The sequence below is a fragment of the Podarcis muralis genome, chromosome 4, assembly GCF_964188315.1.
Source record: "Podarcis muralis chromosome 4, rPodMur119.hap1.1, whole genome shotgun sequence".
NCBI lineage: Eukaryota > Metazoa > Chordata > Lepidosauria > Squamata > Lacertidae > Podarcis > Podarcis muralis.
Window position 1 is genome coordinate 23,423,954 of NC_135658.1, and position 14,031 is coordinate 23,437,984.

The 14,031-nt window shown below is 39.0% G+C and overlaps 1 protein-coding gene across 2 annotated transcripts in view; it reads left to right on the forward strand.

Annotated features, from left to right (window-relative positions):
• Positions 1-14,031, forward strand: part of ATM (ATM serine/threonine kinase) — a 60,322-nt gene that overhangs the window by 27,059 nt on the left and 19,232 nt on the right. For both annotated transcript variants that reach the window (XM_028726212.2, XM_028726214.2), the window contains 18 exons: positions 42-241; positions 851-1,025; positions 2,885-3,049; positions 3,319-3,451; positions 4,281-4,370; positions 5,445-5,616; positions 5,717-5,858; positions 6,238-6,414; positions 6,650-6,827; positions 8,077-8,164; positions 8,914-9,069; positions 9,637-9,745; positions 10,590-10,678; positions 10,763-10,865; positions 11,179-11,327; positions 11,504-11,608; positions 12,400-12,519; positions 12,860-13,094. In XM_028726212.2, coding sequence (XP_028582045.2) covers positions 42-241; positions 851-1,025; positions 2,885-3,049; positions 3,319-3,451; positions 4,281-4,370; positions 5,445-5,616; positions 5,717-5,858; positions 6,238-6,414; positions 6,650-6,827; positions 8,077-8,164; positions 8,914-9,069; positions 9,637-9,745; positions 10,590-10,678; positions 10,763-10,865; positions 11,179-11,327; positions 11,504-11,608; positions 12,400-12,519; positions 12,860-13,094 — 2,586 coding nt within the window. The remainder of the gene's footprint in view (positions 1-41; positions 242-850; positions 1,026-2,884; positions 3,050-3,318; positions 3,452-4,280; positions 4,371-5,444; positions 5,617-5,716; positions 5,859-6,237; positions 6,415-6,649; positions 6,828-8,076; positions 8,165-8,913; positions 9,070-9,636; positions 9,746-10,589; positions 10,679-10,762; positions 10,866-11,178; positions 11,328-11,503; positions 11,609-12,399; positions 12,520-12,859; positions 13,095-14,031) is intronic.

Consider the following 14,031-nt stretch of genomic DNA (forward strand, 5'->3'; position numbering starts at 1 on the left):
CCCAGAGATTACTATCTAATGTTCTTTCTTTTTTTCTGCAGGAGTCATTCCAAAAAATCTTATTTGCCATATGTAAGCAAGCATCTGAAACAAATAATATATACAAAAAACATAGAATTATTATGATATATCATTTTTTTGTTCAATTATTACTGGAAAAAATAAAGGATGGTTTAGGAGGAGCATGGGCTTTTGTACTCCGGGATGTGATTTATACTACAATTTACCACATCAGCAACAGGTATGAGTATTATGTACTATTATATATACACATGTCCAGGGTGAAAATATTTCAGTAACTGGGATTGGGCATCATAGCATTTATGGAGTTGCCTTACAATGGTACAGCCCACCTTGTCTATGGCTATCAGCTGTGACTGGTATTTAAAGAGCTCAAGCTCAGACCTTACTATTCAAGATTCCTATAAATGGAGACTGAACCTTGTCCAATACCAGTAAGTCCAATACCAGTAAACCATGAGCTTGATTGGTGGTTTAAAGTATTAAGCTTTCAAAGACCTTCAATGATACTGTGAGGGACTTTGTCAAAAGCCTTAGTGAAATCAAGATACACTGCATCCATGATATTCTTGTGGAGAAGCTGGTAAAATGTGGGTTGGATGAGGTAACTGATAGGTGGATTTGTAGCTGGTTGGCTGAGTGGACTCAAAGAGTCCTCATCATTCTGGGAGAAAGTTGCATTGCTTTCATTTGAGGGAAAGGGAAGACAGGGGAGCATAGGACACTTTCTCCAGTTGTAAAAATCATTTGTACATCACCACCTTGTCTGGATATACTGTGTGTATTGTAGCTCCCCTAAGCTGCTTAATTTTTTAAAAATGTGTTCTAGGTCTGTTCCTCTCAAAGGGATATCCCTCCGGAGCTTCTTGCTATGTTGTGACCTCCTCAGTCGTGTTTGCCATACAGCAGTAATATATTGTGGAGATGCCCTAGGGAGTCACCTCCATGTTGTTGTGGGGACACTGATTCCCATAGTTGGAGAACACCCTGAAACCCAAGAAGAAGTAAGTTTTAATCAGCTGCACTTGCTAGGCATTTTATGTTTGCTTGATTTAGGTTTACTTGGGTCAGTTTAGAATATGTGTACTCCGCCTTTCCACCTGAGAACACCTAACGAAGCAACCAATATAAATGCAAAAATCAATTAGTAACAGTTTTAAAAGGCAATTACTGTAAACCCACAACTTATTAAGGGGTTATGTTCCAAGGATAGTGCATGGAACAAAAACCGTGTATAGTCAAAACAACGTAGGGAACAATAGCAGGTGGGATTGCTTAAGTTTTTTCCCCTGGATGCCCGCCCTTTTTACCTCTTTAAAAAAATCCCAAACACCTAAAGCTGAATACACACGTTAAATGTGTGTAAGTTGCAGGATTACTGTAATAAGGTATGCACAAGAGTATTTTTAAAGCCCCAGGCAGTATTCCAAACTTCTGAGATCCCCTCAATCTCAAAATCTTCAGGTTTAGTAGCTGCTGTTTTAAGAAGCACACAACTAATTGCACAGTTTTTTGAATCCTATTGCCATTACATGTGTATGCCCACAAATTTTGGTCACCAGTTATCTTCCTTACTCCTCTGCAAGGAGTAAGATCTTGTCCTTGACCTGTGCTGCATCTCAGACACTCAGTGTGAGATCAGGGATGAATTCCTGTTTCTTTCTCAAGCTTAACTAAATGTCTGCCTTAAATTGCCTTAAATGTCTACTTAATTGGTAGGAAAGTTGAACAACTTAACTATCTGCATTATTTAAATGCTTCTTTTTTTCTTTTTAGGCGAATATGGATAATTATGCTCAAAATGCTTGCCAGTGAAGAAGTAAATTATACAATCAGGGCTCTATGCTTGCTCATCTTAATTATGAGTCTTAGCGTGTCTGTGTCATTAAATCTGTGAGCTGTGGGCTGCAGTATTTGCATTTAGATATATTTAAAGGCAAGAACTGATATGTGTTACGCTAATCTACTGCATATAATTATATTACTAATGTTATAAACTTCTGTTAAATAGTTTTGCTATTTTTTTGCAGCCAGCTGATATATTTCAATGTAAAAGCTGCAGGCTGTGAAAGGCCGTACGTAGTATGTAGAGGAATTTGGGATGTCAGAATAGTTAGTTTGCAGTCAGTCTGAGAAGGTCCATACATAACCTTTTGTCACTAACATCTACATTTAAAAGAGTAAAGTAGGAGTGGTCAGACAGCATGCACTAGCATTCTGTTCGTTTCCTTTAAATCACAGTAAGCCAGCAACCCTGTCTTATTGTGATGTGCACATGTGGCCACTGGGGATATTTAGATGCTGCTTCTGCCTTTCCGCTTTATGCACCGTGAAATCAAAAGCAGGCCTTGGGCTCGTGCACATCATCTTCACTCTTTCCTCTGTTCTGCTCACAGCATATTGAAATGCACATGTGAACTGAGGAATTAATAGCACAGTCCTTGGTATGGTTGCTCAGAAGTAAGTCCCATTGTCTTCAGTGGGCCTTATTGCCTAATAAACCAGTTTAGCATTATAGTTTAAATGTAGGGTCTTCCCTGACATTGGATATTGAGCCTGATAAACAGGCTCAGCGTCAAAGGATTGGGTGGAAGTGGGGAGTATTTTGCATTCAAATAAGTGCAGGATCTTCTGTTTGGGTATGGGTTTCTGTGCAGTAAGGAAAGAAAATGCACAAGCCTCTGGCCTGCTCCCAGTCTCACCATGTGTAGAGGTAGCATTGAGGGAAGTAACTGCTGAGCAGCTAGTCTGAAGACTGTGGATCAGAGTATTGTGATTGCTGTTTTTCCATGCAAAAACTTGAAGACTTTCTAGAGTGGTTTCATTACTTTGTTCCTCCACTTTTGTTTTCCTTTTCGTTTAGGTCTTGGGCTTATTGAGATATCTAGTGATAGATAACAAAGACAATGAAAACCTATACCAGGCAATCAAACATCTGGATCCTTTTCCGGATCACCCTGCTTTTAAAGACCTGCGTGCTGTTCAGCAAAAAATAAAATACAGTAATGGTGGATTTTCTCTCCTGGAGGTAATACAATCAGTTTCAAGCCTTTGAAATCATAGTGGGTTAGGTCTTCCTATTCATAATCTACTCATGAGTAAATCTCATTGATCTTAGTGATGTTAATTTCCCAATAAGAATTGACGCATTACTCAGCCATTCAGAGTCTCTACATTTTTTTTAAGATAATGAACATGTATAACTCCTTTTGATTATATCTAATTGTAGAGCTTTATGAAAAACAGTACCTAATAATTGTGTGTATCCTTACTATAAAATCTGTGTGTTGTTTGCAGGAAATTAACCATTTTCTGTCCATAAATACCTCTGATTCGCTACTGTTAACGAGACTTGAAGGTTTAAATGATTTGCGTAAGCAACTTAAGGAGCATAAAGAACAAATGAAGGACCTTATGAAAGAATTTCACGGTATGGGTTTGAGACTGCTTTTTAAATTCCTGGGAGTACTGCATATTGCGGGGTGGATTACTAACCTGAGGGCAGCATGGATGCATGATCAACCCTAACACGAACTAAACCAGATACCAGGACAGTTTCTGTTTTGTATACAATGAACAATGCAATAAGTAAAAATAAATATCAGTCGAAGAATTAGGGAGAAACTGTTTCTAATCTAGAGGATGTTGAGGAAGGCACTAGGCGAAACATAACATTGAGAATGCATTTCGTAATGGGTACCACAATTTAAAAAGTGCTGTCCTTTTTTTGTTTGTTCATGACACACTTCAGAAAATAGCATTGGAGAAAGCAAAGATAGAAATAAATCTGCCCTGGCCGATCTCCTTACTTTCTAGAGCCTCCCTTCCTCTTTCACTGATGAATTGCCTTGTGTCATTGGGGATAGTGTTGGCGTATCATACTAAAGACTAATTAATATGATGTTTGAAATGCAGTTTGGCAAGTCCTGTGAGTTTCTGTAAATATAATTTCATTTGCCTTTTAACAGGTTCTGTGTATTTCAAAGCACTGGCATTTAAGAAGAATTTTTAAAATTTGTTTGGTTACAACTTTCCACACATGGTTGATATGGATATTGTGGGGTAGTTGGTTTTTTTTCTTCAAATGAAAAATGTTTAAATTAATAGCATTTGTAAATCTTACATGTGTAATCTGTATATTTAATGTCTGTATTTAATCGTATAATTTTAATTGTATATTTAATTTTATTGGTCTGTGACCATAATAAATAATTCATTCACTTAATATTGCTTTTAATGCTTTTTACACCCAACTGCAGAAAACCCAAATGACTGTATAATAGTGAAGCTGATAGCGTGTTTCTTACAACTTTCAAAAACAGCTGTTAATTCTACCAATAGAGCCTTGGGTAAGAAATTTAGCTATTCAGATGAGTAGAGTTCTTTTGAAGAGAATTAGTAAAAATTAGATTATGTTGCAAATACATACAACATTTAATATTTTTATACCAGTAAATAACTTCAGAGAAATTTTGACTGGAATGTTGAAAGATAGCACCTAGAAACCTGTTAAGAAACCTGATATTGCTCTGTTAGCTTTTTAAAAAAGTATTATTTACTAAATAGTTACTTTTATTAAAGCTTGAAAAACAAGATTTAGTTAATAATACTTCATCTTTGCATTACTTCCTTTGTCTCCTGTAAAAAGTATCTGCTTTCCTAAATTGCTAAATAATCCTTGCCATTTGAGTATTTCTAAAACTGGAATGTATTGGTTTTTCAAAATGTTTTCTCAAAATAGTTCTGGTGCTAGTTCTCCAAGCTCAATAAGCCCCTCACAGTATAACAGCACCAATTGAAATTCTGAGTGCAAAGAAATTTGGGGGGAGATCTCCCTCCCTTTTTTTCATCCTTTCTCTTGTTTTGTAAGCTATTGCTGCTATTAACCAATAAGAATTCAGGGAACTTATGTGATGGAAACAGTTCTCCCTGCCCTGTTTATACACACTGGTGCTATCACTGCAATGCTTAGGCCTAGCCCTTGAATTCTATACAAAATAGAATCCCTGTAGTGGAAATCACAGAGAAAACGCAACATATTAAAACAGTAGAATACTACCTTTTTTTTATTTTCATGTTGAAGGGGCAGCTGTCCAGTTGTAGGACATATATCTTGTACATAAATATGAAAAGCATCAGTGAAATATGAAAAGCATCAGTGAAATATGAAAAGCATCGTATGAATGTCTACATTCTAAGGCCTTTGGCTTAGAATCAGTTTGATTCCCTCCCCCTCTTTCTTTTTCCTTTCTCCTCCTGTGAAGAGGCTGCATCCTAATGTTTTAATGTTGTATCTTAATCTTTTAAATTGTATTTTAATCAACTTGTTTTTATTATTGTTTGTTAGCCACCCTGAGCCCGGTCTTGGCTGGGGAGGGTGGGGTATAAATAAAAATTTAGTAATATTATTATTACATTTGCAGATGCAGTTGGAAGTTGTTTGGGAGAAATTGGTCCTATCAATTTTTCCACCACAGCGTTGCAGCACACTAAAAGTGCTTCATCCTCAAGTGCGGTTGATCTATTTGAAGACCGAGAACTTCAATGGGTCTTCATAATGTTAACTCTCATAAATAATGCTTTAATAGATCAATGGTAAGTATACAGGAGAAAATGTAACATGGTATGTAAATGTTGCCTTTAAATAAATCTGAGATGACAATATCCAATTTCTAAAGAGTTACTTTTTTTTCAGTATTGACGTTCGATCTGCTGCTGTTGCATGTTTGAAAAACATTCTAGCCACTGAAACTGGACATCGATTTTGGGATATTTACAAAACCGAGACCGATCCCATGCTGGTATACCTTCATCCTTTCAGGGTGTCTAAGAAAAAGGTACTGTGTTTTGGACTGTATTATAAAACTAGAAAAAGGTATTGTGTTTTGGACTGTATTATAAAACTAGATGCAGAACCCTAACTCTCCTGTCTTAATTGATAAGACTATCTTGGATCAGTAGCTGCTCCCAGACATTTCCAGAGGCGTGTCCAAATATCTGAAGTAGTTTGAATGACTCCTGGATTTTCCAGAGCTTTTAAAATACAATTCTCTTTGTCCCAGCAGTTCTGCATAGTGAGATAAAGGGATTGTGAGCTGCCTTAATAGATTTTGGAGTTGGTGGTTCAGGAGAGAAGGCTATGTAATGCTGCTTAAGGAATTTTAACAGACACTTGGTTTCTTTTTTAAAAAACAACAACACAAAATGATATTTTAGTTCTTGGAGGTGCCCGAACAAGCAAGAGACCCTCTTTCCGAAGATCTGGAGAATACAAATCTGTGGATTCCTCAAGGTGAAAGCCACGATGTTTGGATTAAGACCTTGACTTGTGCATTGTTGGATAGTGGAAGGATAAAAAGTGAACCCCTTCTTTTTCTGAAGCCGCTGTGTAAGGTAAAATAAGTTTGTTGGTAGGATTACATTCTATTGCCCTGTCACCTTCCTATTTTAAAGTTTCATCTTACTACATATTTTTCTCTTTCCCCATGTCATTTAGGAGGTGTGTGAACTTTTTGAAGGAACAATATATGGAATGCTTTGTTATAACTTAGTGTAAGAGTAAAGGCGACTGCTAAAGGCAAACTGAAACTAATAATGTGTTCAAGCAATTTCTTTCTTTGTGTTCTAGGTTCAAACTGCTTTTTGTCAGGCTGTCCTTCCATATTTGATTCATGACATCTTACTTCATGACTTAGATGAATCTGCGCAGTCTCTTTTATCAACACACATTCAGATGTTTTTTACCACCTGTTGCAAATATGCATTATCTCCCAGTAGGCCATCTACACCTGCAAATTCGGATCCAGGTAATGCCATAAAGCTTCTCCTATGCCTCAGCTAAGATATTATGCATGTAAGGGTGAGCTTAGGTGGGATTTGAGCTCCATCTAGTGGCTGGAGGCAAAAGTGCTGCTCCATTTAAAGCATTTCCCCCCATTCTTAAAAATAAAGACTAATACAGTGGTGCCCCGCAAGACGAAAAACCCGCTAGACGAAAGGGTTTTCCGTTTTTCAATGCGCTTCGCAAGACAATTTTCCCTATGGGCTTGCTTCGCAAGACGGAAACGTCTTGCAAGTCTTGCGATTTTTTTCGCTCCCCCCCCCCTTTTTCTAAGCCGCTAAGCCGTTAATAGCCTTTTAGCCGCTAAGCCTTTAATAGCCGCTAAGCCGCTAATAGCCTTTTAGCCGCGCTAAGCCGCTAATAGCCTTTTAGCCGCTAAGCCTTTAATAGCCGCTAATCCGCTAAGCCGCTAATAGGGTTGCTTCGCAAGACGAAAAAACCGCTAGACAAAGAGACTCGCGGAACGGATTATTTTCGTCTTGCAAGGCACCACTGTAATTTAAAGATATGGCATGCAAGATATTGAGAATGAGGATGGGGGGGAAACCCAACTCAAGCACTGGTTCTCAGTTATAGGGCTCTGGTAATGATATGTTGCTAGTTTGTCAGCTGAGCCAACGGAGAACTAACATTGTTAAGAAATAACAGAAGAGTCAAAGCTATTTCTTTTTGTTAAATAGCAGAGACAGCATAGTTTAATAGATGGTTCAGATTCCTGCTTTGCTATAAACCACTTTCTTAATAGCTGTGGGGGTACTTCTGTATTTCACACACCATTTTCTCATTTAAAATACAGTGGTACCTCGGGTTAAGTACTTAATTCGTTCCGGCGGTCCGTTCTTAACCTGAAACTGTTCTTAACCTGAAGCACCACTTTAGCTAATGGGGCCTCCTGCTGCTGCCACGCCGCCGGAGCACAATTTCTGTTGTCATCCTGAAGCAAAGTTCTTAACCTGAAGCACTATTTCTGGGTTAGCGGAGTCTGTAACCTGAAGCGTATGTAACCTGAAGCGTATGTAACCCAAGGTACCACTGTATATGTATTCATGACTTACCAGGGGAGTTACTTATCAGGGTGATTCAAAAGAACATTGAAAACTTAAGCATAACATCCCTTACTATTTTGGTTTTCGTTGTTATTAACTTCACTAATTCAGAGTTGTTATTGTACATCAGATCAGTAGCCGTCTGACTAAAGTTTTTCTTCAATGCAGATTCACAAACCTTTGTTCATGGAAGTTTGGATAAAATATCTCGATGGACAATGCTCGCTGTTGTTGACTTCTTAAGACGGCAAAAGAGGTGGATTAAGTTGCTGTGTTAGCCTTTATGTTATTGTACTTTTAATTTTACAACAGTGGTCTATTTAGACATTGAGGGGAGGACTCTCAGATTTCTTTGTTATTTTTGCACTCACAATGATTTGTGCTCATGATGATATGAGTTGGTTACACATGTTGCCTCTTTCAATACTGTTTGTGCCTTCAAACATTTGGGCCGGTGGCACTGTTTCATTTCCAAACAGTAAATGTCCCCTTTTTGTCACAAGAGTTCCCCTCCAAATGGCAAGAATGCCATAACGTTAGGTTACCATTTTAGAGCAACTAATAAAGCAGAATATTGTGTGGATGGGCCATTATAAATCCACCACTAATGCATAATTTTTGTGTCAATGACCTGTTGCAAAGTATACCTGCAAAAACACCAAACCCCACCAGCTTTACCAAAGGGCCTGGGCCCTTCCAGTCACTTACATTTAGAAGACCTGTTTCAGTTGTTATTAAAAGAGGAAGTAGTAATAACAAAACAGCCATTGAAAGTGGCTTTGTATTTAGCCCAGAATTGTGTTTGTAGATTAAGTTGAAGCAACTTCTAAAATCTTTCTAAGGATGTCAAATAATTCTATGCTATTTCTTAAAGCAACGACTGTTATAGTCCTGACAAAATAATAATGGGGAATAGCTTATAGATTTATAGAACATGTGCTGCTTTCAATTTAAAGCCGTTTTATAAAGTGAGATGAATGCACTTGTGCTTAATATTTTGTTCAGGAGTCCTTCAAGTACAGTCTTCAGTGACAGCTTTTGGCTGGAACTCGACTACCTTCAGGTTGCCATGGCAGCTCAGTCTTGTGCTGCTCACTTCACAGCTTTGCTCTACACAGAAATCTATGCAGACAAGATAAATTCAGACAAACAGCAAGCAAGGTACTACTGTTAAATACAGCCTATTCTCATTTATGTTAAACTAAAATACATTGATATACGTGCATGTGGGATGAGTCTGACTCAAAGGATTCTCCTCTTGGATAAATTGCACTGGTTATTTTGTTTCAGCACGAGTTCCTCATGCTAAAAATCAATACTGCTTTCAAACAAAAGCCATTAACTTCCACCAACCAGATGGTTTTGGCCCACTGGCTTCAGTAAAGTCCATCCCTGCCTTAATCTAGAGACTATCTCAGTGGCAAGAGGCAGTGTGCCATGTCTTGGTTTGTTGAAATTCTGTGGGTTTTGTAGTTTAAATAAAATGAAAACAACACAGTTTTGTTAAGGGGAGACCTTTGCTGCCTCCCAAAGCACCTAATTATAGTTATCCAATTTTCCATTTAAGGAGTTGATTGAACAGGTCTGACCAAGGAAATGGACTCAGCTTAGTTAAGTAACAGAGTATCTCTAGGACCTACTCACAGCTTAGATTTACCGGTATATCTAGTCATTTTAAAAGAATTCATATCCAACTTGAAGACCAATTTTTAAACTTGTTTTCTGCAGGTCTACTTTCAAAGCAGCCAGGCAGCTAACATTTGAGGAAGGAAGTCAGAATTTAACACTAACTTCTTTGAGCAAGAAGAGCAAAGAGGAAACTGGAATAAGTTTGCAGGTATGGTACATTTTTGGCACAAAGTACTTTTTCTTGTTTTTGAGAATGTTTCAACTAGTTCACTCATAGATATGCTTCTAAGACTCCTAACAAGTAAGTTATGGTTACCAGGTGACTTGACAATTGTGTGGTCCCACTAGCCTCCATAAACGAAACTGTTGACTTAAAATACTGTGTTGACTTCTATTTGAAAGCGCTGTGTTGGGCTGCATTGCCATTCGCTTCACAGATGGTGCTTTTTCTGGGATGGGAGCTGAGGCTATATTTTAACCTTCAGCTTCATGTATGATGCAGCTTGCTTTTGGCCCTATTTATCCAGTATGATAGTAAAATACAACTAGGATCCAAAAGGGTATTTAGGTGCTCTCAGTGAAATTTTGGGCTTTAGTTACTTGAGCAGCAGGCCCAAGCTGCTTTTGATTCTTAGACTGGCGTGTGGTTGTGGGTCCAGGATGAATTGGGACACACAGCCCATCCGTGGATGTCTCACTAAGCCAGCCTAGAAGGTCCATTCATGGTAAATGAACCAATGTTCCAATACTCATCCATTTCAAAAGTAAATTGCTATGTGTCGTGTGTTGTTGCTATTCAGTAGATATGAGCCTTATGAGTTTCATGGTTCTCTAGCTCCTGGCCTCTATGTATTTTGTGTAAAGGAAAACATTAATTTCTCTGAGCTTAGCCCACAGGGCTTTCTGTTTGGATGTGGGAGGTCTATCAAAGTGTGCTAAAAGTTTATAACAGAGGCAAAGACAAGTATCGGTCAGATGTAACATATTCCATAGAAGATTGCAATATTTTTTGTTCTATAGAATGTCAAGTGACTATTTTCTCTTGTACCTAGGACCTTCTCATGGAAATATACAAAAGCATAGGAGAACCCGATAGTCTCTATGGCTGTGGTGGTGGAAGAATGCTGCAGCCTTTAACTAGGTAATAATTTTACTGGGGAAATTAGCAATTTTAACTGAAGGCAAAGTGTTACCAGTTTTAATATTATTATCTTATCCGTGATAGGATAAGAACATATGAGCATGAAGCAAGATGGGAGAAAGCCCTAGTAACCTATGACCTTGAAACGACTCTTCCACCATCAACTCGGCAGGCAGGAATAATAGAGGTAATTTTTAAATCAATGCATATCTCCCCCCCCCCCCCATTTTTCTAAATGGTCTCAATCACAGGGGTAGTCAGTATGGTCCCCCCAGATGTTAGATGACAGTGTCCATAATTTTGACTGTAACAGTTTAATTCTGTAAAAAAATAATAATCTAAAATTATGCTTTGACCTTGAACATGTTAGCCTGAAGTGCTACTAGGACTAGAAGTAAGTGGGACTTGGGTGCATTAAAAATGCTTCACTTCCAATGTGAGAAAGCATTTCCAGAAATCTGATTATTTTCATGTTAACTTTTTATCTCACTGATCGGCAGGCCTTGCAGAATTTTGGGCTGTGTGACACACTCTCCATCTACCTTAAAGGACTGGAACAAGAGAACAAAGAATGTTCTATGGAATTGCAAGAGATTCGTTATCAGGCAGCTTGGAGGAACATGCAATGGGATCAAATCTCTTCTGTCAAGTAATGCAAACTATCACTTTTCAGATGTAATATTTTTAAATGTTTGTCCCTTACCTAAAACTACTACGAAGTGAGCCTTAGTAGCAGTCGATGAGCTGATAAAGGATTACTGTTATAAAGGACAGTTTAATAAAGTGTTTGCATTCAAACCGAAATTTTGTTGATTCTCTTTTAAGAGATGAAATTGGAGGACAAGGCTATCATGAATCATTGTATGATGCTCTACAGTGTTTAAGGGACAATGAATTCTCTACATTTTACGAAAGACTGAAGTGTGCCAGGTAAGTAGCAAGCTTTGCATACAGGTGTCTGTGTATGTTATTAACAAAATAAAATGCCAATAAACTGTAGCTTTCCTAACACATTGCAATTTATGTTATAAGAGATGTATACATCAGTGCTTCATTTGTGTAAAATGTATGCAGAGCCAGTGTGGTGTAGTGGTTAAGAGCGGCAGTCACGTAATCTGGGTAACCGGGTTCGCGTCTCCGCTCCTCCACATGCAGCTGCTGGGTGACCTTGGGCCAGTCACGCTTCTTTGAAGTCTCTCAGCCCCACTCACCTCACAGAGTGTTTGTTGTGGGGGAGGAAGGGAAAGGAGATTGTTAGCCGCTTTGAGACTCCTGAAGGGGAGTGAAAGGCGGGATATCAAATCCAAACTCTTCTTCTTTTTCTTCTTCTATCGATTTTAATGCAATTTATGTAAAGCATAACATAGCAATTTGAAACTTTTGAAAGAAGTGCATTTTGAAGATTAGAGATAAGGCTTAAGCAGATAAGAAGGTTGGATGCTACAGAGGAGCTACTTGCCTTTTTACATGTAGTGTGATATTCCCCTTATTTTGTAGATCAGAAAATCCTCTTTTATCTTTTGATGGAGTCAAGACATTTTTTAATTGTAGGCATGTGTTACAGTCAGATTTATTTTCAGTTGAAGTTATATGTAATGTCTGTTTCTATTAAGTGCTGCTTGACAAGATTTCCTTTCTGACTTCTGCTCACTGTGTAGTGGGATTTGAAATTGCTTTGGCAGGTAACAGAAGTTGCAATGATCTTTTTCTTATATTTGCAGAGTCAAGGAAGTAGAAGAGCTCTCTAAAGGCAGCCTTGAGTCTGTATATTCATTGCTGCCTACACTCTGCAGACTGCAGACCATTGGAGAGTTGGAATGCATAGGACAACTTTTCTCTGGGTACTTTTCTTTTCCAACCAATGCTTTACTTTTTCCTTCCTTATGACCCTGGATGTATTTACACATTTCACCCATGGAAATTAATTTTTTCCTATGGGGTAATCAGAATCTGCATTCCTTCACTGCAAACCTAATTTGCATGCATAAAGTCCCAGCTTAAATCCCCGGGATCTCCAGTTAGGGCTGGGAGAAACACCAGTGTGAAATCCCAAAGAGCTACTGCAAGCCAGTGTAGACAATACTGGACTAAATAGACTCAATGATCTGACTCAACGTGAAGCAGCTATATTAAAATTTAGTCAGAATTCCTCACACACTTCCATATGCTTTCTTTTTTCAGATCTTTTACTGCCAGCCAGCTGAATTGTACGTATCTGAAGTGGCAGAAACAGTCCCAGCTTCTCCAAGACAGCGACTTTAGTTTTCAGGAACCTATCATGGCTCTCCGCACAGTAATTCTGAAGATCCTGCTGGAGAAGGAAACTGAGAATGCCAAAAGGGAATGCATCAAAGACATCCTCACAAAACACCTGGTGGAGCTGTCCAGATTGGCTCGAGTGGCAAAAAACACACAGGTAAATAAATCCTTAAAATTCAGTCTAGATGTGCTCCCTTACGGATTTGCTATATTAAGTATAGATTGATGTTATTATTTTTAAAGAGGTACTCCAGGGCTTCTCTAAGATGTATTAGGAAATTATAATTCTCTAGTCTTGTTACCACACTACCTATGTCCTATAGTCACATTTGCTAGCCTGGAAACAAACAAAAAAATATTTAAATGTGAAAGTCAAGCCATTGTATTTTGGCAAGTGCATTTTCTGCAATATGCCTGATTGGCAATTAGGCCCCTTAACAATACTAAGAACTATGGAGCAGCAGCATGATATAGTCACCTTCTTGAATTCCCCCAAATAAATCCATAATTTTGTTGTTGTTATTGCATCAGTTGCAAATTCTCTCTTTCCTTTTTTGGTAGTTGTCAGAGACTGCCTCCCGGTCCCAGCTCACAGAGGACCAACGCTAGCCAGTAGAACTGTACAAAAGTCTTTATTGAAGTTTAGTTTCCATTTTCAAGCCCTAGCGTGCGTCTCTACGTCTAGACCCTAGACCAGCGAAGCCTCGTCTGAGTCTCCGCCCCCTGTACACCAGTTTAAGACTCTAGCCTTACTCCACCTTCTTCGTTTCTCCTTCCGCCTCTGGGTCCTACTACCCCCCGGGGTGCCTTCCTTCCTGGACGCCTCGGAGGCGGACCCTTCGGACTCTTCCCCCTCTCTTCGGCGGGCTTTGGGACCTGGCTCCCTATCCGGGCTGCTCATTGCGCCACCCTCTCGCACATTTGAACTTGGCGCGCGCGCGCTGCCTCTGACCTTCCTTTTGACCGTTTCCTCGCTCTCTGATGCAGGCGTGGCTAACCCTGACTCATGTCCTTCCGCTGACGGAAAGCTGCCTGCTGCCGATGCTTGGGACTCCTCCCCCTTACTGCTCTCCGGTGGAGAAGCTGGTCCCGAT